The sequence below is a fragment of the Myodes glareolus genome, chromosome 9, assembly GCF_982192425.1.
Source record: "Myodes glareolus chromosome 9, mMyoGla1.1, whole genome shotgun sequence".
Lineage (NCBI taxonomy): Eukaryota > Metazoa > Chordata > Mammalia > Rodentia > Cricetidae > Myodes > Myodes glareolus.
This window is the reverse complement of record NC_142034.1, coordinates 78,406,980-78,429,261: the sequence shown is the minus strand read 5'-3', so window position 1 is coordinate 78,429,261 and position 22,282 is coordinate 78,406,980. Positions and strand designations below refer to the sequence as shown.

Below are 22,282 nucleotides of genomic sequence, written 5' to 3'. Positions count from 1 at the left end.
AGTTCTTATTTTTCCTTAGTATGTAAATAAATATACTATTCCCGTCCCCCCCTCCCCACTTACACACATGTGAGTTCTTTAAAAATGAGACCATCTAGTATGTAAGTTATTTGGTTTTGATTCATAAAATGTTGGGCATATTTTCTTTTGAAAGGAGCCCCTCAAATGAGACTTCTTGCTTCCTGCAGGACTTCTCTAGGCCTCGGCCACCCCAGAAGGCACTCCCAGCAAACCCTGTTCCAGGCCACAGGACGGTTCCCAGGCCAGGAGGTGGTTCCCTGCTGCAGCCACCCACTGCCGGTCCTCAGCCTCCCCGGCCTCCCACAGTATCTGTTCCAAAGGTGAGTCCCCAGGAGGACCCAGAAATACCAGCGGAAGACGTGTGTGACTGAGAAAGCAGTTTGCTCTCATCATCCTGGCTGAGCTTCTAGAACAGAAGCAGGAACAAGGCCTTGCTTGGAGGACTATTTGACTGTCCCTTACACGAGCAAAATATGATTTGGCTTCATTTGCGAATGAAGGCATCACTCAGAAGACTGAGTTCTGGTGGCTTCCAGCTACCATGACACCTGAACAGTTAGGCCACCTTGAGCCCTTGCCTTGATAGGCAGACTTAAGATGTGCCAGTAAGATGGTTCACCAGGAAATATAATTTTTAAAAAGGCCTAGGAAGCAGCAGGAACCAGCTCCATAACGTTGCTATGAAGGTCAAAGCCATTAATTTATATAAGCCTGTCCACTTATGTCCCTTTCCTTAATGCTTCTCTCTGGCTGCCATGTTCTTAGCTTAGTCTGGGGAGTTGGGTCAGAAGGAATAAGGCAAGGAGGCTGGTTGCCATCCCTGTATTCCCATGAATCGTTGGGAAACTGTTGTCCTGAAGCCTGACGAAAGAGAGGAGGGGGCAACTTTTCAGCTCGGGGGCAGCGCACAGCTTGCTCTAACTGTGAGGGCTGTTGGTCTAGGAAAGCAGCCACAGGGACAGACTTCTGAAGATCGTGCTTCTGTTCTTGACTGTGAAGAGCAAGAGGGTAGTTGCCCCTAGTCCTGCTGGCCAGCCCTGAGGTCACATCTTTCCCTTCCTCTTTTTTTCCAGCTTCCTGAGTACAGATCACAGAGGGCCGGAGCAACAACTAGCTCCAGGATCTAGAACTGTATAGAAGTTTCTCGTTTCCCTTGAAGACTCTGGATGCCATGGAAGATCCAGAAGAAAGAAGTCTGCTCGGCCACCTTGAAGCTTCTCCAGCCTTCTGGAGCCCCTCCTCATCTCCAGAATCTCCCTTCTCGCCCCAGTGCCTCCTGTTTCCTCTGAGGCCCAGAGGGACTTCCAGCTGAGGGCTTCTAAGTATTGTCCTGTGCAATATACAGGACATTATACAGCCCTTGTGGGAAAGGGAGACAGATGGAAGAAGATGGGGAAGATTCTCCCTCAGCCCCCCTAGCCAAGAGCTACCAATGACGGTCAGGGAAGGCTTAAGCTGGAGATTCTTCCTTCTGTGCCCAGCTTGGAGAAGGAATCCACGCAGGTCCCATGCTGGCAAGTACACAGGAGAACTTGTGTTGATTGGCCTTCCTCTGGGATCCCAGGTTACAGAGAGGCTGGGCCTTGCCTGTCTCTTAGCTTTCAGGGACTGAGGAAGCCGCTGCTGCATCCCCGCCCCCAGGGCTTGGTCAAGGTGCCTGTTCCCCGTCAAATGGCTGCATGTGACAAGCCATGTTCCCCTGCCGCTCCTCACATTCCCGCTCCCATAGTTACACGGGTCACTCTCTGACTCAGACAGGTACTATTTGTAGGCAGTGTCGACAGCAGTGGGGGAGTGGTCAGCCTGTGTCCCCTCTGAGCCGTGATGCCAAAGGTTGTTAGGACTCTCAGAATTCCCAGTTGCCCGTCCCCATTGTTTCGTGTGCCCCCTCCTCCTCTTTCAACCTCCCTATCCTATGGTGCTTTGGTGGTGAAACCACAGCAGCCCTGACTTGCTGGTGACCATATGCGTATGACCGACAAATCAGGATGATCCTGCCTCACGGGATAGGCACTGGACTTTCCTGCACTGGATCTCAAGAGCATTGAGCTGAGTGGGCTTGGGTGAAAGAAAAAGAGGGGAAAGAGAGAGAGAGCGTGCCAGCTCTGCATGTAATTGTGGTTTTGGGCCTCAAGCAGGAAAAGGGGCCTCCCCCTATTTCTGACCTATATCCTAGGTGAAATTCTCCAGGGTAGCCACAGGTATACTGAGGAGACAGGCATGTTTGAAACCCCAGTTATTAGGAAATACCTCGTGGTCAGCTCTGAGGTGGGACTGTTGACTCTAAACAGATAGCTGATCTCTTTGGAAGCTGTCAGCAGCCACAGTAAACCAGATCTGGGCAGGGGGGCCCCCCCAACCTCCTTCAACCAGGGTCTTATCATGCACTTCCATTGGTTCTCTCCTGGTTACTGCCTATATGTGATCCTCATGGAAAGAGCTCTGGGAAACTGGGGGTGGGACTTGGACAGATCCCATCTCGCCTGGGGCTCAGGAGGGCGTCTTGGTGCTCTGCTAGTTAGGGCAGTTCCTCCATATTTGCTGGGCTTGGCCTCTGAGAGGCCATCTTCCATCACCCAAAAGGTGCTGGGATAGCTCTCCAGAAGGTCCTCTAGGGGCCTGCCCGCTACCACAGCGAGCAGTTGCTATATAAGGCTTCCTTATAGCTCTTCACAGAGGACACTCTGGACTCGAGCTCTTGGGATTGAAGGCAGGTGGGAGATGTGGGGTGCATGGCTGAGGGTAGAAAGATCTCAGGAAAACACCTTTCTCCTCAGGGTGACCATGCGGTTCACACTCTGGCTCCCTGAGCCATGATACAGAAGATCACGTGGACCTTAGGTCCATTTCCTGCCATCTGACGGCTTTCCTTTTACCTGCTACACCAAATGCCCAGTGACTACAGCGTGGGTCCTAAAAGCACCCTGCCGCTCACCACGAAAGTTAGAAATACCGGTAACTTCCCTTAAATCCGACCCCGTACCTTCTAGACGTTCTTGTGGGCTCTGTGGCCTTTCTCCCTCAGCTCAGGAGGCAGGTGGCCCTGAGGGACAGTGCCCAGCAACAGCATGAGCCTTCCGAACCTCAGGCCTTCGGTCCTTTGAACCATACCCAAAAAAGACCCATTTCCTTGCTCTTCGGTAATCGTTTTCTTTTTTCCTTTGCCGTTTTCATTGCTTTGATACCACCTCCATTCCATAAAATTATACTGTGAACAGGAAGATGGCAGAAACTTTTTTAATTTGGTAGAGGTGCTGGCAGCTACACTGTTTACAACTTCATGCCCACCTCTCTTATTCAAAGGTTGGGAAGGCTGCCCCTTCCTTTCCTTCTACACCATGAAGTGCCCCATACAGATACACCTAGACTTCAGTGTCTGTCCCAAAGGGTTGTTTGCCACTTAGCAGGGGAAGAGACTATTACCACAGGGAGAGGAGGGGATGATTGCGAGAGAACACTTTGGTCAACTGACCCCAAGTCTGGGCGTCCAAGGCTGAAAAAACATTCTCTTGTGCATAGAAAGTGAAGTTCAGGCCGGGCGGTGGTGGTGCACGCCTTTAATCCCAGCACTTGGGAGACAGAGGCAGGCGGATCTCTGTGAGTTTGAGGCCAGCCTGGTCTACAGAGCTAGTTCCAGGAGAGACACCAAAAACTACAGAGAAACCCTGTCTCAAAAAACAAAAAGAAAAAAAGAAAAAGAAAAGAAAGTGAAATTTAAAAATGTTTGAAATGTATGCCCTGGCAATGCTGAGGCATGCGTGGGCAGCCTGTATGTGGCGGTTCTGTTGAACTTGTCTATATTGGGTTTCATGGTCTAAGTTGTTGAGAGCAGGTCTCTTCCTCCATAGAAATAGTTGTTTCATGTCCAGCCACTATAGAGATGTTAGCAGACACTGGGGTAGGTCAAAGCCAAGGCTCTGATGGGCCGCGGGAAGTTCAGTTTGTAGCTGGGTGTGATGGCTCATGCCTTTAGCCCCAACAGAGGCAGGCAAATCTCTGAGTTCGAGGCCAGACTGATCTACACAGTGAGTTTCAGGACAGCCAGGGCTACACAGAGAAACCCTGCCTCCAAAACCAAAATTGTATATATATGAGACAGGATCTCATATATCCCAGGTTGGCCTTCAACTCACTGAAAAGCCAAGGACGACCTTGGAATTCCCGAGTGCTAAGGCTTCAGGTGTGTGCCACCGCACTTGGTTACGTAGTCCTGGGTTCAAACCCAGATCTTCGTGTACATTTAGGCAAACACTCTACCGACCGAGATCCAACCCCAGCCCAGCCTGTAAATGTTCTGAGAAGCTAAACTAGCTGTCTGCCAACTATAGAACCCTAAAGCCATTTCTAACTGGCAAACATCAGGTCCCTAATCCCTTCCAAATTACAACTTCCTTCTTGCTTTCTGTTCCTTTAGCCTTGATGACTTCCACCTGTAAGAGGAAACCCCCTTTGTGACCCCCCTCCCCCAAGACATGTAGATTTTAAGGTCCGAACGTTCTCTGCCATGCAACAGTCCCGGTCACTCCGCAGTAAGCCTTTGCCACAGTGTCTCCCCTGGGTTCAGTTAATTTGCTTATTTGATAGAGCGGGCGTGAGACTCGTATTGCTTAAAATTGGAGGCAGGCTCTAAAGCCGGTCGTTTTGTCAAATGCTTGTAGTGACAGCCCCCAAAGGACTCCACACACAGGTCAGGGAACACCAACTGGAAAGGTGTCCCTTCTCTAGGGATGCCTACTCGAGGTTCTATAGACTCCAAGCCCAATACCCGAATCATGCTCCCAGGTCCTCTTGTACGACTGTGTGTACGCCTGCATCTGGGATACAGGGCAAATGTGAATTTTCTTTTTATTTGGGAGATTGTTCACAGGAAGTAGTCCTCTCCTCTCGTCCTCCTCTTGATTGTTTACAATATTTGTACATCTATGCAAAATACTTGAATGGGCCATGGTGCCTTGTTTTGTTATTTTTTGTTTTTGTTTTATTTTTTTTCTCCTTGTTTGTATTTAATTAAAACAAATTGTCCTTGGAAATGCTATCTGTTTGGTCAGCTCTTCTGCGTGTGTGTGTGTGTGTGTGTGTGTGTGTGTGTGTGCGTGCAGTTTCACTGTCCCACTTCGTGGACCATTTAAAACATGTGGCATGTACCTCTCAGAAAGAGGGCCCCTAGAGACGGCCAGTCTTCCCGCAAGGCCATGACCTGAGCCGCAGTGAAGCTCCAGGTTTCCCCATGGCCAGCAGAGAGGGTTGCCTGCTATTCCTGTGCAGAAGATGGTCTGGCTTCATTAGGTCTTGGATTATCAAGGGCTTTAATGATCTTGAGATTCTAGTATGTTCTTTAGAAGGGGGCTGAGATGCTATGCTACCATGTCTCCTAATGTTCTAATGAAGGTGGGAGACTTGGTGAGGGTCTCTTGGGCTGCAGGGGCAGGTTCAGGAGGGCCAGGCTGTGCAGGGCAGATTCCCTGGGCCTGTGTGAAAACACCATATACTACCGGTGCCCCCCCCCAATCATACTCTCTTATGCACAACCTCAGTTCTGAGGTTTTCTAAGACTAATAACCACAGGAGGAAGGAATACTCACAGAGGGATTAGCCCATGCAGGACTCTGGGCACTGTTTTTTCTCAAGGGGGGTGGTTATTGTAGTGATCTGAATGAAAGTGATTCCCATAGGCACAGGGCATTGGAGGTGTGGCCTTATTGGAGGAAGTGTGTCACTGGGGGGCAGGCTTTGAGGTTTCAGCCCCAGCGGCTCACTCTCTTCCTGCTGCCTGCAGATCCAGATGTAGAACCCTTGGCTCCTTCTCCAGCATCCCGTCTGCCCGCAAGCTACCATGCTTCCCACCCTGAAGATAATAGACTAAGTCTCTGAACCTGCAAGCCAGCCCCCAATGAAATGATTTTCTTTGTAAGAGTAGCTGTGGTCATGGCGTCTCTTCTTCACAGCCACAGAAACCTTAACTAAGGCAGTAACCTCATCAACCCCTCACATGAGTACAGCAGGGAAAGCATCCTTCATGTATCATAAGCTCTTAACCATGCCTGGAGCCAAGAAAGGGCCCAGGCATTAGCTGAGGTGTCGCCTTCAGAAGCAGCCACTCCAGCAGCGTCCTTCCCCACTTGAGTGAGGGCAGAAATGTAAAAGACACAGGAGAACTTTGCTTGGGATTTCAGAGATCAGGGATTGGCTTCCCATCATATTAGAGGGACCAGTGGTGTGAATTTGCTCCGTGTTCATGGAAGAGGAAGACATTTGTCAAGTAAACACACTCTGAAGTCTTTATTCTTGACCCCAGAGCCCAGGCTCTGAGAACCATCAGGTTCACTGCCATCCCCAAGATCCAATGTGTCGCCTGGATCTCGGTTACAGTCAGAAATCCACATTCATTAAAATACCGGGGATTTGGACATGGAAGGAACAGGGGCCTCGAGTGTTGATCTGCCCTAAGAGCTTGTCCAAAGCTAGAAAGGGTTTGACATGGATGTGGCTGCCCTTAGGGGATCAGGCAGGGAACAGGCAGGGAGCTTGGCAGTACCCTATCTGCACTGAGGATCAAGTCTCCCCTCTTTCCCACACACTGGCTCCTGACTTCACCTTCTTGTGGTCCCTCCTTTCACAGCTGGAAGCAGCTTGGAAGAAAAGGATCCCAGTTCTCTCTTCAGCTGCTATCTGTGCACGCCAAATGCGAGGTCACCAAAGATGCTCCCCAGAGCAAGTGATGGGGGAAGAGTCGTGGCATGCTGCTTCCAATGTGGGAAGCTGGTTTGTCAACAGAGATAGACTCAGGCCCAGTTGGGCCACCAAGGATGCACCAATCCTACACTGCCGCTTAGTTACTGAGATTCAAAACCAATTCCGTGAGCTATGGCTCAGAAATTTCCCCACACCTTTTTTTGGCCTGGATTCTTGCTTGGGTCTTAGAGTGAGCCTGAAAGTTACTTCCAGGTTTCCAGAGAGCCCACAACCCCATCCTTCCAGCCTTGACATTGTTCCTCATGTTCTCCCCCACCTCCCCAAGTCATATTATGGTCCACTTTTTGATGCAAAGGAAGTCGCATTCTGCTAAATTCCAGAGTGACAGCACAATGCTGTTCTATTCCCAGGGGAGGCTAGGTGTACACCGGGTTGGCCAGCAGAGCTGGGCTAGGAGACATCCCCTGCTCTTGTTGAGTTCTAAGGTTACAGTGTGCATGCGACAGTGCACACTTGGGATGGACAGAGAGAGGGAAGGGTGGCGGTGCCACTTGGGGCACGGACAGCAAGATACGACCTCCAGGCTGGGGTGCTTGGAGAATGGACTAGTTGGAACTTCCCTGAGACATCAGGTGGCTTTCACAGTAAGGCGGTCGGCTGGGGTCCGGCTTCTGTCTCCAAGAAACATGAGGCTACCTGGCACCTGCTGCGCACCTTGGGATGGCGGGGCACACAGGTTGTTCTGCAGACCTCTACGAATTCCATTCTTGGGCTAAGTCCAGCTCAACAGGTCAATTGGTGTGAAGGATTTCTTGACAGCCAGTATCTGAGGGCGGTTCTTGAGCTGGGCTACATTCAGCAGGTCAGATTCTCTCTTCTTCCCCAACAACACAGAGATGGTGCTGAGGGAACCAGAGGGAAGAGGCTCTGGGGACTGGCTGGCTCCAACAGAAAGTAGTGAATTTAGTCACCAGGGCTGTATCCCTAGGAAGTCTTGCTACCCCTACCTTAGTGGGTAGGGACTTTTTTCCTTCTAGAAACAGCAGTGAGGTATAAATGAATATCTCCAAAAAAAAAAAAAAGATAGCCCTTGGCAACAGATGTGCTGAAAGTAACCTGGTAGTTTTGAACTTGAGCGGTCAGGCTGGACCATTGGGCACCTCCTCTTACTCAGGCACTCCAGGCTTTAAGAATGGATCATAAATACTTTGGGCTTCTGTTGCGGTGATGGTGTGCTGGCAAGTTCTATGTTGTCCACAAGGACATTCTTATCTTCTAGTTTAATGACCGTGGGCTCTGGGGCGGGGGCGGGAGTTGTGGTTTTGTGCGTGTGCGGCAAGCTGATTTGGTTGATGTCCAAATCCTTGAAAGCATGAAGCATAAAAACACCCAAGATGATGGTGACAAAACCAGACAGGGTGCCCACAATGTCCACAGCAGACATGGTGTACCACTCCTTGAAGAGGACGATGGAGGAGGCCACCACCACCGAGGTGAAGAAAACATAATAGATGGGGAAGACCAGTGAGGTGTTGAAAATATCCAGCGCCCGGTTGAGGAAGTTGACCTGAATGATGATGGACAGCCCCAGGATGAGTGACAGGATGTAGGGCAGGGGATGCCGCACCACGGGTAAGCCCTGGAAGAAGTTCCGAATGGTGACGCCCAGACCCTTGACAGCAGTCACGGAGAAGGATCCGATCACAGAGCAGATGATGACGTAGATGAGGATATTCCTTTGCCCATAACGCGGGGCGACGATGAAGATGAGAATGAGGCAGGACACCACCAGAAGGACCGCAAAGACGACGAACCCTTCAGGAAGGAGGGACAGGAATCATTCAGTGAGGGACGCAGACAGTATCTAGGGCCCTGGACTCACAGTCTGACACGTGTGGGTTCTAGCCTCAGCTTCAGACCTTTGAATAACTCATGCAAATTATTAAACTCTAAGGCCTTAGTTTACTCACTTGTAAAAAAAGGATCAAAAGGGGGATTTTTTTTCTTCCCTTGGAGAGCTGCTTTACAAAATAATGCATATCCTTACATAAGATGTTTCTATAATAAAAATATGTGTATTTAGGGACACGCCTGCATATAATGAACAATATATAATGAATAATATAAATGGTGCGTGTTTACAACGATTCAGGAAGCCCTTGCTAATGGGTACTGCCCAACTTCCTTTCTGCTGCTCACCTCTTTCTCAAGGGGGCAGTACGGAGATGGACAAAGGCCATTTAGATGGTCTATATGCCATTCATTCCCCAGTGTTTTCTGCGAACCCAGTGCTTGAAACCCACCTGTGTCTTTCATCTTGGAAGCCATCTCCACAACAGTCGAGACCTTCTCTTCCTTGGGGGCATGTATGACCATCACTGTACTGCCGGCTATACAGATGACACAGCCCAGCTTCCCCAGTAGATTCAGGCTCTCTCCCAGGCAATAGGAGGACAAGATGGCACTGTACAGGGTGCAGGAGAAAGGGATTGAGTGAGGATACCTGTCCCAGCCCCGCAAAAGACACAAGGGGATGAGTAAAGACTTAGGGGGAACAACAGTCCAGAATTCACTCCTCTCTGTGAAGACCTTCCTAGATTCCTTCCTTCTAACCCCGAACTTTCCAAAGCAGAAACTTATCTCTTGGGGGTTGGAATGTGGCGGGAAGAACAGAAAGAGACACAGATCTCTTTGGTTTTTGAAATGGAAACCATTCACAAACCAAAGGGTTGTGTCCTGGTTGGCTTATTGTTAGCTTGACGTAATCCAGAGGCACCCGAGAAGAGGTGACCTCAGCCTCCATCAGACTGACCTGTTGACAAGCCTGTGGAGCATTTTCTAGATTGCTGGTGGGTGTGGGTGAGTGCAGACCACTGTGGGGCATACTATTCCTGGTCAGGTGGCCTGGGGCATGTATGAAAGCAAACTGAGCAAGCCTGGTGGAGCAAGCTCCAAGGTGGCTTCTGCCTCTGAGTTCCTGCCTTGTGTTCCTGCCTTGTCCTTCCCCCATGAGGGATGGTAATTTGTAAGCCCAATAAACCCTTTCCTCCCCAAGTTGCTTTTGGTCATGGTGTCTCACCACAGCAATAGAAAGCAAACTAAGACAGGTTAAAAGAGGCTTTCAAACTACTCTTGTCTGACTCCTTACCAACTGAATGTATTGTGCCATAGCATTGCTAGGAGATGTTTTGCAACCATGGCTCATATGTGTCTGGTAGAAGAGAACAAGCCAAGTGATCACATTGCAGGTTCACACTATGTATTCACTCCAAATGCATTTTCTGGTACTTTCTAGTCCTTGTCCCATTTCTGTTCCTTGGGTCACAGAGAATGAATCCACTTCTCTTCCACTTGCATATGCCAGTAGAAACTACTACAATGATAATTAAGGACACCATGTCTTGGGGCATGCATTTCCTACCATGTACCATGCCAGAGTTAATCTGACAAATCTGTGAATTAACAGATACTGCTCTCAATTTACAGATGTAAAAGCTGAGCTCGTAGAAGCTAAATTACCCAGCAAAGTCCTTTAACTGGTAAGTGGCAAAAGCAGGTTTTGAACAGACTTTGATCTTACTGCAAGGCCGACGGGTTTTCCTCTACATTAGAGAGAACCGCTGTGCTTTCCGGAGTCTTTACTGAGCAAGATCCTTCCAGCTCCTTAAAGATATGATTTCTGTTCCCTTCTGATCCTCTAGATGAGGGAAGGAGAAGGGGGACTGGGCAGGCCAGAAATGAATCGTGAGCTCACTTGCTTTATGAAGGAGGCATTAGTTCACATTAAAAACGTTTTGTGAATGATGCCCTGGGACCTAGGTAGCATCCAAAAGTCTTAGCCTGTAGGCAGGCTTGTGGGCCGTTTTCTTGATTGATGATTGCTGAGGAACGGCTCAGCTCACGGTGGGTAGAGCCATACCTGGGCAGGTGGTCTAGGGACATATAAGAAAGCAAACTGAGCAAGCCGGGAGCTGCGAGACCCAACTATTTTACCTACAGTGTTCTTTTTGAGGGATTCTAATGACATTTACACAGGCAGGACCGGACAGTGGTGAATCCCATGCCTCTCAGAACATCCCATGAGTGGGAATTTGTAAACACATCAGATTTGGGGAGCATTTCGACTCAGCTGGAACAGCAGCCAGGCCAGTTGTGCGCCGAGAGTGAAGAATCTAATTGTCTCACAGTTGTAAACGTTGCAAAACTGTCATCAAGTGGAAAAACAGAAGAGATGATAGGTCCTAGGTGTGGCTGGCCTGGATTATCAGAGCTCCAGAGACAGTCCCTAAATGAGAGCATTCCTCAGATGTACCTAGTTCATAGCTTCAGAGGAATGGGGGCAATAAGAGGTGCAAATGTCTAGTATCAGTTATTTTATTGTATTATGGTGTTTGGTAGTTTGAGGAAGTTAGAAGTCAAACCCAAGCATACCAGGTGAGTGCTCTACTCCCAGCTACATCACCAGCTCTAAGATCCTTAATTTTTAAAATCGTTGTTTGCAAAGTCTCTACCGAGAGAATCAACAGAGCACAGCGAGGCTGCTGACTCCCGGGTCCTGGGATTATACGGCATAGGATAGCTCCTGGCCTGACGACAGGGTCTTCATGCCGACATAGACAAGCAGTAGGAGGGGGTTTGTCTACCACCCAAGGAACAGAAATAGGTCAAGAAGTAGAAATTGCTGAAAAGTTACCTTGGTCAAAGTGCTTAACCTGTCTGGGTCTTTGGAAACACATATAAGGATGAAGTGAGTTAGTACACAGACTACGTCCAGATGTCTTCATGCATAGTTCCTCTCTGTCTATTGTAGCCATGGTTGCTTGGAGCTTGTTTGTTCTACATCCATTTTTTGTGTTGTCTCATCTATTTCTCTGAGTGTGTATCATTAGTATTCTATTTTGCATATGTGTGCATTGAGGCTTGGCTAAGAGTCTTGCCTGTGAACCCAACACTACCAAGGTTTGCGTATGGATTACTACTCGGGTAGTGTTGTGGCTCAGTTGGTAACGTGCCTGCCCTGCAAGCATGAGGGACTGAGTTCAAATCCTCTGCACCCACCTAAATGCCATGTGTGGTGATGTGTGCCTATAATCCTGGTCCTAGGGAGTCCATAGACTGAAGGATTCCTGAGCTTATTGGGCAGCCTGCCTAACCAACTGGAAACTCCAGTAAGTGAGAAACATTGTCTAAAAATGTAGAAACTAATTAAGAAAGACAACTCTAATCTCTGTCCCCCTCAGACAGCTCACACACAGGTGTACACATATGCAAATGCATCCGTACACACAACTGTACATGCTCACATATACATGTATGACATACACACTAGAAACAAAAGCACACAGAGGCTCATGTTATTAATTCATCGAGAAGAACTGAGACCCGTGGCAATCAGCAGTCCAAGAGCCTGAAGCTCTCAAGAGCATGCTCCCTTTTTTCAGGACTGATGGACTGTTTGGGGTTCCTAGGTAGCTGCTCCCACTTTGGTAAATCCGGGTCTCAAACAGGAAACGGAAAACAGGGAAGGACCAGAGGTGGCAAAAGAGGGGACAGTGACCTGATGAGGACGCTCAGTGCTCCCAGCGGCGTGACAACTGTAGCCGGCGCAAACGCGTAGGCGCCAAAGTTGGCCACTTCTCCAGCAGACACTAGGAAATTAGAGGAGAAAAGAGGCCAGTGTGACTCCAAGGCACCACGTCCATTGCAGAAGAATCTGGGTAGAAATGGTTTCTGTCAGTGTTCAACTGTACCTAAAACCCAAGACCAGCACTCCTTAAGATCCACCCATCTGTGTGCTGTCTCCCTGGAGATAAGGTCAGACCCAGACTCTTTAAGTAAAGGTGGCAAGGCCAAAATCCTGAACTCACAGTGGGGTAGAGCTACGTGGATCCTGCAAGCTATTGGCCAGCGAGTCTAGCAGAAATGGTGAACTGCACTTCAGGTTTGTAAAAGACCCTGTTTCAAAAGCTAAAGCAGAAAACATAAGAGGAAGATGCCTAACATCTTCCTAACACACAACTGATGATGATGATGACGATAGCAATAATAATAATATTTTTAAAAATTAAGCTTTGATAACCAGAAGAATAGAGGGACAGTGTGAGTAATGTGTGAGCATACAAATCTGGACAAAGCATCAGAACAGTCATTTTCTAAGTGGGCCAATCTCTTTATTGTCATGGGACAGTGGAGCTGCCTACGGTTCCGAGTCTACCAGATAGAGGTCAAGACTGTGGCCGAGGGGCAGTGCTACCAGTGCCCTGTAATTCATTGGCAGATGAAAGAACACATTGTATCCATTCAAAAAAAATTGAAACAGGGATTCTGATATCCCAGCCTGGCCTTGAACTTGCTGTGTAACTGAGGGTGACCTTGAACTTTTGCTCCTCCTGCTTCTGGAGGAAGTATTGTGATTATAGGCACGCTCTACCATCCCTGTTCTATATGGTGCTTAGGATTGAACCCAGGGCTTTGTGCATGCTAGGCAAGTGCTCTCCCAACTGAACTATATCCCAGGACTGTGCACATGCATCAATATCGTCATAGAAGAGACCTTCCTTTGGGCTGAGAAAATGACATCTCAGCATATACTGTCTACAGGGACAAGGTTCTCCCAAGCAAGTTGGCCTTGGGCTATCAGCGTCTATAACAGAGACAGGAAGGTTCTATCTGCCCTTCCCTTCATCTCCATCCCCGCCATCAGTAGGCCGCTGTTCTTAGTAGTAAAAGAGGTCACTTACTGGTAGCAAACCCAGCCCACCACATCGGGTCCTTCAGGTAGCCGTAGCCTCCGTTCACTACAGAGGGAAATAGACACAAAGTTACAAGTTAGTGCTACTTTGTGGGGTTCTGCCTTTGTCACCTGAACTGTCCCCCAGGATTTGCTTCTTAGTTGTCCTGTTTTGTATCTGTGGCTTGGACTTGTCTTCTGAGTTCAACTGTGCCTCCAAACTGTTCACTTGGTATCTCTTGCATCTTTTACATGTACCCCAATCTCTGCCCTAAACGTGACTCTTGACATCGCTCACAGCCCTGCAACTTGTTAAATGAAACTCCGGAAATGACACTTCCAGAAATCAGGGGTCCTCTGCATGTAGTCTGGATGGCTGATTCTGTCACCAAAATGTGCTGGGTAAGTATGCACAGCACTGTCAGCATCCTGGTCCATCATGTCTGGCCAGGAGGATGCAACCTCTTTGTTACGGAGTTACTGTGACTTCACACTTAGCCCCGTAGCAAGTTGTTTCTTTCCTGGCAGCCAGTGGTCTTGAAAAATGCAAATCAGGTTATACCTCTTTTCTATGCATAGCTATCCAGTGTCTTCCACTTATTCCAGAGATAAAGTCCCGCTCCTTATGGGCAGGGTTGGTCCTCCCGCCTCTGCAAACACCTCTGCCGCACTCTTCATATTCCTCAAGAACAATAAGCTCTTTCCTGCCCCAAGTTTCTCCCTGAGTGCAGAATGCTCTCCTCTAGTGTTTGCCTGAATTCACACCCACTCTGTCGGTCTCTACTGCTCCCCCTAGGTGCCCAGTCAGGCCTCCAGTTCCTGTAATTTCCCCCTTGAGATGACCATCCTCCTTCATGGTTCTTAGCACTTGTAATTGCAGATGATCTGTTTATCTTCTGGCAGTTTCCCCATCTCAATGGAAGCGTTCTACCCTGGACTGTTGAACCCCTCTCCCTGTCTCCGTTTTTTATGAGGGATCTCACTGTGTAGGTCAGAGACCCCACCTGGAGTTGACTATGTAGCCGCAGCTGGCTTTGACCTCATTCTCCTTCTGTCTCGCTCTGTGCTGGGATGGTACGCTGGTTGGTGTTTTGTCAACCTGACAGACTAAACTGGGAAGAGGGACCTGCAGGAGTGGAATTGCAGCCATCAGATCGGCCTGCGGGCAAGGCTGTGGAGCATTTGGTTGGCTGGTGCTTGATGTGGAGGCCCAGCCCACTGTAACTGATACCATCCCTAGAAAGGTAGTCCTGGGTCGTATAAAAAAGCAGCAGACTGAGCCAGCCTGGTCTACAAAGCAAGTTCCAAGGCAGCCAGGACTGCTACACAGAGAAATCCTGTCTCCAAAAACCGAAAACAACAACAACAACAGCAAAAACCAACCAACCAATCAACCAAACAAACAAACAAACAAAGATCAGGCTGAGCTAGCCATGAGGAACAAGTCAGTAGGCTGTCTCCAAGCCTCTGCTTCTGTTCCTGCTTCCAGGTTCCTGCCTCAACTTCCCTTCACGGTGGACTCTTTCCTCCCAAAGTGTCTTTGCTTCTAGTGTTTTATCAGAGAAATGGATGAAAACTAGAACAGATGGCGTGCACCACCACACATGCCCAATTGGTACCATTCTTCGTCTATTTTATAGGTGAGGGAATTGGGGTAAAAAAAAACACATTTTTTGCCCAGAACCCCACTAGCAACAGTTAAGTCACCAGAGTTGGAACTGTAATGGTCTGCTTCCAAAGCGCAGTGTCCCGTGGGAAAGGGATGAATAAGCAGAGAACAGGTCCAAACTTGAGCAGGCCCTCATCCCAAAACCTGTTTCTCCCTCTGCATTCATGGCAGAACAGGACACCATCCACACCAGCTTCCCAGTTGCTCAAGTCAGAAACCTGAGTCATCCTTGACTTCCCTCTGCCCTCCCCTGGGAGAAGCATCAAAGCCAGTGACTTCCACACCTCCCCCGCAAACTATCTCTGGAATCTGCCAAGTGTCTCCAGGCCCAGTGCCCTACTTCCTGCTTCTCACTCAGTTCATTGGTTCTACTCTGGGACTCTAATCCATTCTCTACCTAGCAATGGTGACCCTTTTCAGAACATAAATGAGACGGTCATTCCCCTGCCTAAAACATCAGTCGATCCCTTAATCACACTCAATCTCTGCAGCCCAGTTTCCACGACCCTTGTTGAGCTCATCCGCCCCGCACTCTCTGGTCATCCTGAATTCCTGAATTGCCCTCAGTACCCCGTGCAGCTCTGGCTCCCCTCTGAGCCTTGGCACTCACTGCTCCGCCACTGAGTTGTCTTCTCTCTCCCTCTCCCTGCTGCCTGCTTTTCATTCAGGTCTCAGTGTAAGAAACAAGTTTTACAGAAAACTTCCTTTCTGTACCCCTATCTGAGCTTTACATACTCCAAAGTATTTCCTTAGCGACCTGTATAAAATATTCCCTAGCAACCTGTATCTTCCCCACGAAGGCACTCGGCACATCACAGGATGACTTCGTGTTGCCTGACTCTCTCTCCAGCTCGACCGGAAGTGCCGCAGGGACTCTGGGTCCTAGGTTTCACACGGCACCTGGTACACAGCAGGCACGCGATAAATGATGTGGGTCCCATTACGCGGGATGTCCTTTCCCGAAGACGAACAAGGCTGAGTGCCTATACCTGGTTCGCTGCATGTGCAAGGCTCTCATGTGATGTGCGCTGAGGCATTATGTGGTCCCATTTCACAGAGAAGTTGTGACTTCTTCTGCAGGACAGGCTGATAAGAATCCAAGCTGAGATGAAGCCTGGGGTGTCTGATTCTCCATCCTGGGGCTTTGCTGTGTCTATACCCTAATGTGTACATCATGGAATTCTCGGGAAATACTAGCCTGGAAAGGACGGCATCCAGCTATTGGCAGTGGGGATTCTCAGCAGGGTTGGCAGCAAACCTTCAGGACCCACCTCAGGTCCCTGTGGAGGGAAGTCATTCATTCCAGGCGCCCCTTATCCAATCCCACCTGCCCCAGGAGCCCTACCTGCCCTGGTGGCCCCCGTGGCCACAAGTCGGATGAGGCCTTTCTTCTTAAGGATGACACTGCCGCCGATGAGCAGGCAGGAGAGGAAGGTGAAGCCCACGCCGATGTAGAAGCCATACCTCTTCCTGACCCTCTCCTGCCAGGTGATTACGGTGGCATTGCTGGGTTCTTCAGGGCTGAGGCCTCTGACGATCTGACAGAGGACCTCTTGGGAAGAGCAGTAGAGACTGACTATGGAACCTAGAGGGAAAGCAGGTTGAGAGTTAGATTGAGGACATGGGCACTGTTCGAATACGCGAGAACATGGCTCAAATACGCGGGAACATGGCTCAAATACGCGAGACCATGGCTCAAATACGCGAGACCGTGGTTCAAATGCGCGAGAACGCGGTTCACATGCGCTGGAATTGACGCTGACGTAGCTGTCATGTTTCTGTTGCTCCAGGGCTCCACCCTCACATCGGATCGCAACCAAAAAAAGACTAGTCCCCATTCTCTATGCTGTTAGCTGTTTTCTTGCTAAATAATTTATTTGCACGGACATATCAAATTGTAGGACCTCCTGATGCACAGGTGACGTTTTTAATTCTCATCCCACAGGCGAGGAAATGGAGCCTGTGAGGGTGCAGTATTTGTTCAAGGACACACGGGTCAGCTTGCTGTGAATTCGCACCACCTGAGTAGGGAATCTCACCCCAGGGCTTGTCTTGTTTGTTTTAATTGATGTGGGAAGCCCACCCCAACTGTGAGCAGCACCTTTAGATGGAAAGGGGGTACAGCAGAAGGACAACTACTCCGCTTTTGCTCACTCCTCCTTCCCTTTCTCCTGGAGTCAATTTACTCAGTTTCTCCGGCAGCTGATTCCTTCCCTGACGCAGAACCAGTGTCCTAGGACTCTGCGGTCCCCTGAGAACTCTCCAGGAACCTCCAGGATTTTAGCAGCAGATCCGTACTGCGCAGTCGCCCAGCCCCATGGACAGAGAAGGTTCTTGGGCTCCCCAGGGTGACAGAGCCAGTGCGGGACTACCCCGACTTCTGAGGCACACGGCCTCAAGGACCAAGTAACTACCCAGTTCTCAATCTCTCAGGACCAACACGACTGTTGTTACTACTGCAACATAAGCTGACATAACACATTCTGTTAATATATATTTATTCTGTAAGAACGGTCCCTCCAGCAAACCTTGACCAATGGTTTGGCTTCAGAATTCCAACCTGTGGAACTGACGCCTTCCACAGCGGGTAGGGCCCCACCTAAGCTCTCAGCCATCACTACATCCATCCCAATGTCCTCCACAGGGAGCCCCTCTCAGTCTCCAATAACTCATGAGCTCACTTGGGGCTTCTTCATTTTATTGCTAACTCTAGTAGAGTGGGAATGCCACCGGACAGATAGCCCACCCAGACCCCGGTCAGCCTGAAGGTAACTGAGGAGTGAGCTTCCTGTGGGAAGGAGCTCACCATTCCAGGACTTATTTCTGAGATGTGTGGTGTTTGGGTCAGGGTTTGGGGACTCTTTCTGGGCATAACCGGGTTGGTTCTGCTGTCATCCCGGACATCTCGGTCCGCAGTTTGCTCATCTTGTCTGACTCTTTCCTTGACTCTGACTTGTTGGTCTCCTTGGCACAGACACCAAGGACAGTCTTGGGAACAAAGGGCAGACCCTTGGTGAAACAAAGCCACACAAGTCCAGTGAAACGTAAGAAAGCATAACCAAGTCTCGACAAGTGCTACCGTGCACATGGCTCCTGTTCTAGAGTTTTCCTTGAGGACCCTTAACAACCACTCAGTGAAACAGACCATTTCCAGGTCCTTAGTAGGAGAAATCAAGTTCAGTGACGTTCTTAAAGAGATACCTGTTATAAAAATGTATCTAGGGTCATACCACCATAAACACACCCAATCTCATCCAACTCTAGAGAGGTGAAGCCAAAAGTAGACCCCATGCCTGGCTGATGGCTGAGTCTCTGCTCAGAATCACTACACACTCTCTGGTAAACAGCTTGCCCCATGGGGCAGGGATGTGTGGGATCCATCTTCACTTCTTCCCGTGTTAACACGTAAACCATAACATGTAAACACATTAACACGTAAACCGTAACACGTAAACACGTTAACACATAAACACGTTAACACGTAAACACGCAAACAGTCAAAAATGGGGAGCTTTCCTAGGAACATTCAGACTTGGGGTTGCACTTGAAGCTTAGAAGGTCACTTTGTCCATCTGGTCATGCCCTGGAGACAGCAGCTGGATCACTCTTAGACATGCCTGTGAAATTCTGCTCCACAATTCATGTTTGGTATTACCCTTTCCAGGTATTTCAGTTTCTGATCTCCCTAGCATATGTGGCAAAGGACTAGACCCTAGTGCCAAGGACCTAAGCCCAGACCAGACCTCTCTCAGACCAAGCTGGAGTTCCTACTTTGTGTCTAGATGGGCCCTAAATCCTAGGCCAGGGAGACTGAAATTTGGCACACCTGCATCAGAGTAGCATCTGAGTGAAGCAGAAGAGGGACAAAGCTGACCTTTCAGACGTAGCCCAGAGCCGTGGAGAAGAGGTAGAAGGGCCTTTAGGAAACTCAGCTGCTCTCAGATGTAGCTCAGTAGTAGGTGTATCTCAAAGGTAGCGCATGTGCCTGGGATAAGCAAGGCTGTAGGTTCCGCCCCAGGTACCAGATGGGGGACAAGGAGGCGTTCGTTAAAAAATAGTGAGGGGGAGGAAGGGCAGCATAAAGCGGAGGGCGAGCAAATATGAGCAAGGCACAGTTGTCACAATTATATATGTGCATTAAACTATCTTAGCAAAACCCACTCTTTCATGTGCTAAGTAGAAAAAGTAATATAATGGAAAACAACAACAAAAACCCCCAACAGATGGTCTAATCGTCTTATATTCTTGGGGGAAACTGAGGTCCCATAAAGATTTTCTGGAGTTGGGACTGAAATCCACCAGGGGGTATCTGTGTGTCTTGTGTTAGGAGCCCTCTGTCTTTCCACCATGGGACAATGAGACAAGAAGTCGTCATCGCGGGGGCCTGACCAGACTGGTTCAGAACTGCTCTCTCCTGTTCCACCAGCTCGGGGCATCCTTGCCCAAGAGCCTCATCTGGGGAGTTTCCTGAGTCCAGGAAATGCAGGCAGTAAGCCAGAGTCTGCTCCTCACCTTTCCACTGCTTCTTCAAGTCTCGCTGCTAGTGGGTGGAGGCAGGGGGCTCATCTCAGCACCCCAGCCCCCAGCTCAGCACCTCTGTGAAGTCAAATTCTCCCAGCACAGTAAAGAGATAAAGAGAGCGCGCTGACGACCAAAGGGACCCCAATTCAGAGTGGGTACATATCTGAAAAAGGGGGTACCAAGCTGATAATCTATCTTTTACTCTAGAATGGTCTAGAACTAGGAATGCCCTCTGCCTTGGGTTAAGGGGTGAAGCTGAAAATGAGACTAAGATCAGTCAACACCTAGGAGTTGGCTTCGCTGAAGAAGGGCAGAAGTTAGGGACCTCTGAACACCATACAGGCTGCACTTTCAAAGTAGAAGGCACATGGAGAATGTTCCAGATGGAACAGAGGACGGCAGCAGTGTAGGTTCAGGAGTCTGAACCCAAGAAGTGGTTCACATTCCCCACTGTGTTACCCGGAGCAAACTATTAGCCCTGCCAGAGCCTCTGTTTCTGTATCTCTAGAATGGGCACAGTGACGCTTCAACAAAATGCCTGGGGATGAAGACTAGTGTTAGCGCCCCTTCCCAGCTTGTACAAGGGCCTGGATTCAATTTCCAACATTGCAAGAAATTAGGAAAGAATCCAAAGGAAAAGAACAGAAAAACAAACAACAACAAAGTTTTAAAAACCTAGGCTTAGGGCTGGGAAGATGGTTCTTTGGGTAAAGTCCTTTGATCCTGAGTCCTGGGACTTCCATAAAGGCAGGAGGAGATAACTCAGTGCACAAAGCTGTCCTCTGCCCTCCATATCCTCAGTATAGATGGCACTCGTGCCCATAAGTACACACCATGCATCACACACATGCGTCCGCCCATGCATGCTCAGACACACACAGGCATGCTCATATACATGAATGCTAGTAATAAATTTTAAAACAAAATCTAGGCCCAGTGGCATACACTTGTACTCCCCGGCTGAGGTGTATTGACACAGGAGGATCACATATTTGAAGCTATACTGGACAATTTAGCAAGACTTTGTCTAAATACAATAACAACAACAACAACAACAACAAAAACCCAGCTGCCTGCTTATTAGAGTTTGCTTCTGCGATTAAATGGAATAGTTCAGGGAAGGGCCATGGTCTACACTGTTAAGAACGCACTAGAAAATCAAGGTTCTTTCCTGAGCATTTCTCTCCCTTTCCAAAAAGTGTTGTGCCGATTTAGAGATTTGAACCTCTCTGTCCCCTATTCTCTGCTTTGGGTGATGAACAGATATTGGGCAGGTACCTGCAGCGACCCAACACTACCCCTGAGTTTTCTGCCCCAGTCCTTTCACAGGCCACCTGCCCCGTGGTGCGCTCTGTTTTCCTCCTCTCAGTCAGTCTCAGCATCCCCGCTGCAGTCACTAGGGAGGCGACATCTCCTCCAGACCGGATCTTCAGGACAGTTTGGGAACCAGGTGAGAATCTGACGCTGACTACCACCACCCCTAGCTTGCGGCCCCAGCAAGTGACGAGAAGTTGACGAGCTTGGTGGGAGCAAGGTGAGAAGCGCAGCGCCCACCCAGGTCCCCTTACAGTCGCACGCACCGTTCTCGCAGCTGCCGTTGGCGTTGGCGACCCGCAACTCCATGGGGACCTGGGCTGACGACGCCCGAGGTCCGCGGCTCCTGGACAGGTGGCCGCGTCTTGTCCCAGCGAGGCTCAGGCGCGGGAAGCCGCTGGGGTCCGGACCCAGGGGAGGGAAGAGTGACGCGCCCCAGAGGGGAGGGTCCCCGGGGAGGAGTCACCCTTCGCCTTGGGCAACACCGGGCGCTGGGGAATCAACACTGGGGCAGGGGCTCGTGCCCTCCCAGGGTGCGACCGCAGCTGGGTGCCAGCCACCGAGTCACTGGCCCGTGCCAGGGGCAGGAGAGAGGGGGCGGGTCCCCTGGGCCCGCCTTTCCGGGACAGCAGCATCCACATCTAGTTCCCTCAGTGGCAGAGTTGGTGTGCTCCGGGATGGTACAGAGGTCACTTTGGGAGGTGGAAGTTTTAAGGGAAGGTCTGAGAACCTGTTTCCTCCCCCCCCCCCGCCCCGTTTTTCTTTTACCCTCCTCTCCTGTCTTTGCTATGGCAGAACTTACAGATCTGATCCGTGCTGGGCACTGTGGCTGACAGGAGTAGAATAGGTGCCCTTAAATGTTCAATACATATTTGTGTCTCGTGAACGGCCAGTCGGGGATTGGCAGGCTGAAAAGGAGGGAGGAAATGAAGTGATTGGCCGTCCTGATGAATCAGGCTATTCTTTTCTTATATAGTTCTGGGAGAAACTAGTTAAGACCAATCATTTAGAAGTAGATGTTTATCAAACTCACAATTTATAAATTTTATATGTAAGCAATCAAATTTCATAAATATGCATGTTTAGATAATAAAAGTTGTGATTGAATGTATATATGTAAGAGTAACAGAATATATGGAGAAATATGTAAGAGTGATGGAATATATGGATATATATGTATAAAATTATGATACAATGTATATTGTGTACTAATACACATATATGGGATGTATGGGTATATTAACTTGTTTATTTATATCATTTCATAATATATGTACATATAAAATCATCACATTTGTATACTTTAAATACATGCAGCATTCTTACACTTATTT

The 22,282-nt window shown here is 49.2% G+C and overlaps 2 protein-coding genes across 2 annotated transcripts in view; one reads left to right on the top strand and one right to left on the bottom strand.

Moving 5' to 3' along the window:
• Adam19 (ADAM metallopeptidase domain 19) overlaps positions 1-5,051 on the top strand; it is a 94,108-nt gene extending 89,057 nt beyond the window's left edge. Inside the window, exons 11-12 of the mRNA XM_087910700.1 lie at positions 189-341; positions 1,095-5,051. Coding sequence (XP_087766826.1) covers positions 189-341; positions 1,095-1,148 — 207 coding nt within the window. The 3' untranslated portion in view covers positions 1,149-5,051. The remainder of the gene's footprint in view (positions 1-188; positions 342-1,094) is intronic.
• A 1,221-nt stretch (positions 5,052-6,272) lies between these two features.
• On the bottom strand, positions 6,273-21,590 carry Nipal4 (NIPA like domain containing 4). Its single transcript, XM_048435947.3, has 6 exons — positions 21,215-21,590; positions 16,459-16,698; positions 13,455-13,511; positions 12,272-12,362; positions 9,018-9,178; positions 6,273-8,529 (listed from the first exon to the last, which is right to left on the bottom strand). The coding sequence occupies exons 1-6, from the start codon at positions 21,255-21,257 to the stop codon at positions 7,901-7,903; spliced, it is 1,221 nt and encodes a 406-aa protein (XP_048291904.1). The 5' UTR covers positions 21,258-21,590; the 3' UTR covers positions 6,273-7,900.
• Between the last annotated feature and the right edge of the window lie 692 nt (positions 21,591-22,282).

Excerpts from the sequence above, each read along its gene's own strand:
- Nipal4 (XM_048435947.3), bottom strand. The coding sequence starts at position 21,257 with ATGGAGTTGCGGGTCGCCAACGCCAACGGCAGCTGCGAGAACG. Across the intron at positions 13,512-16,458 it reads CACGGGGGCCACCAGGGCAG|TGAACGGAGGCTACGGCTAC; the intron begins GTAGGGCTCCTG and ends TTCCCTCTGTAG. Across the intron at positions 12,363-13,454 it reads GTGGGCTGGGTTTGCTACCA|TGTCTGCTGGAGAAGTGGCC; the intron begins GTAAGTGACCTC and ends CTAATTTCCTAG.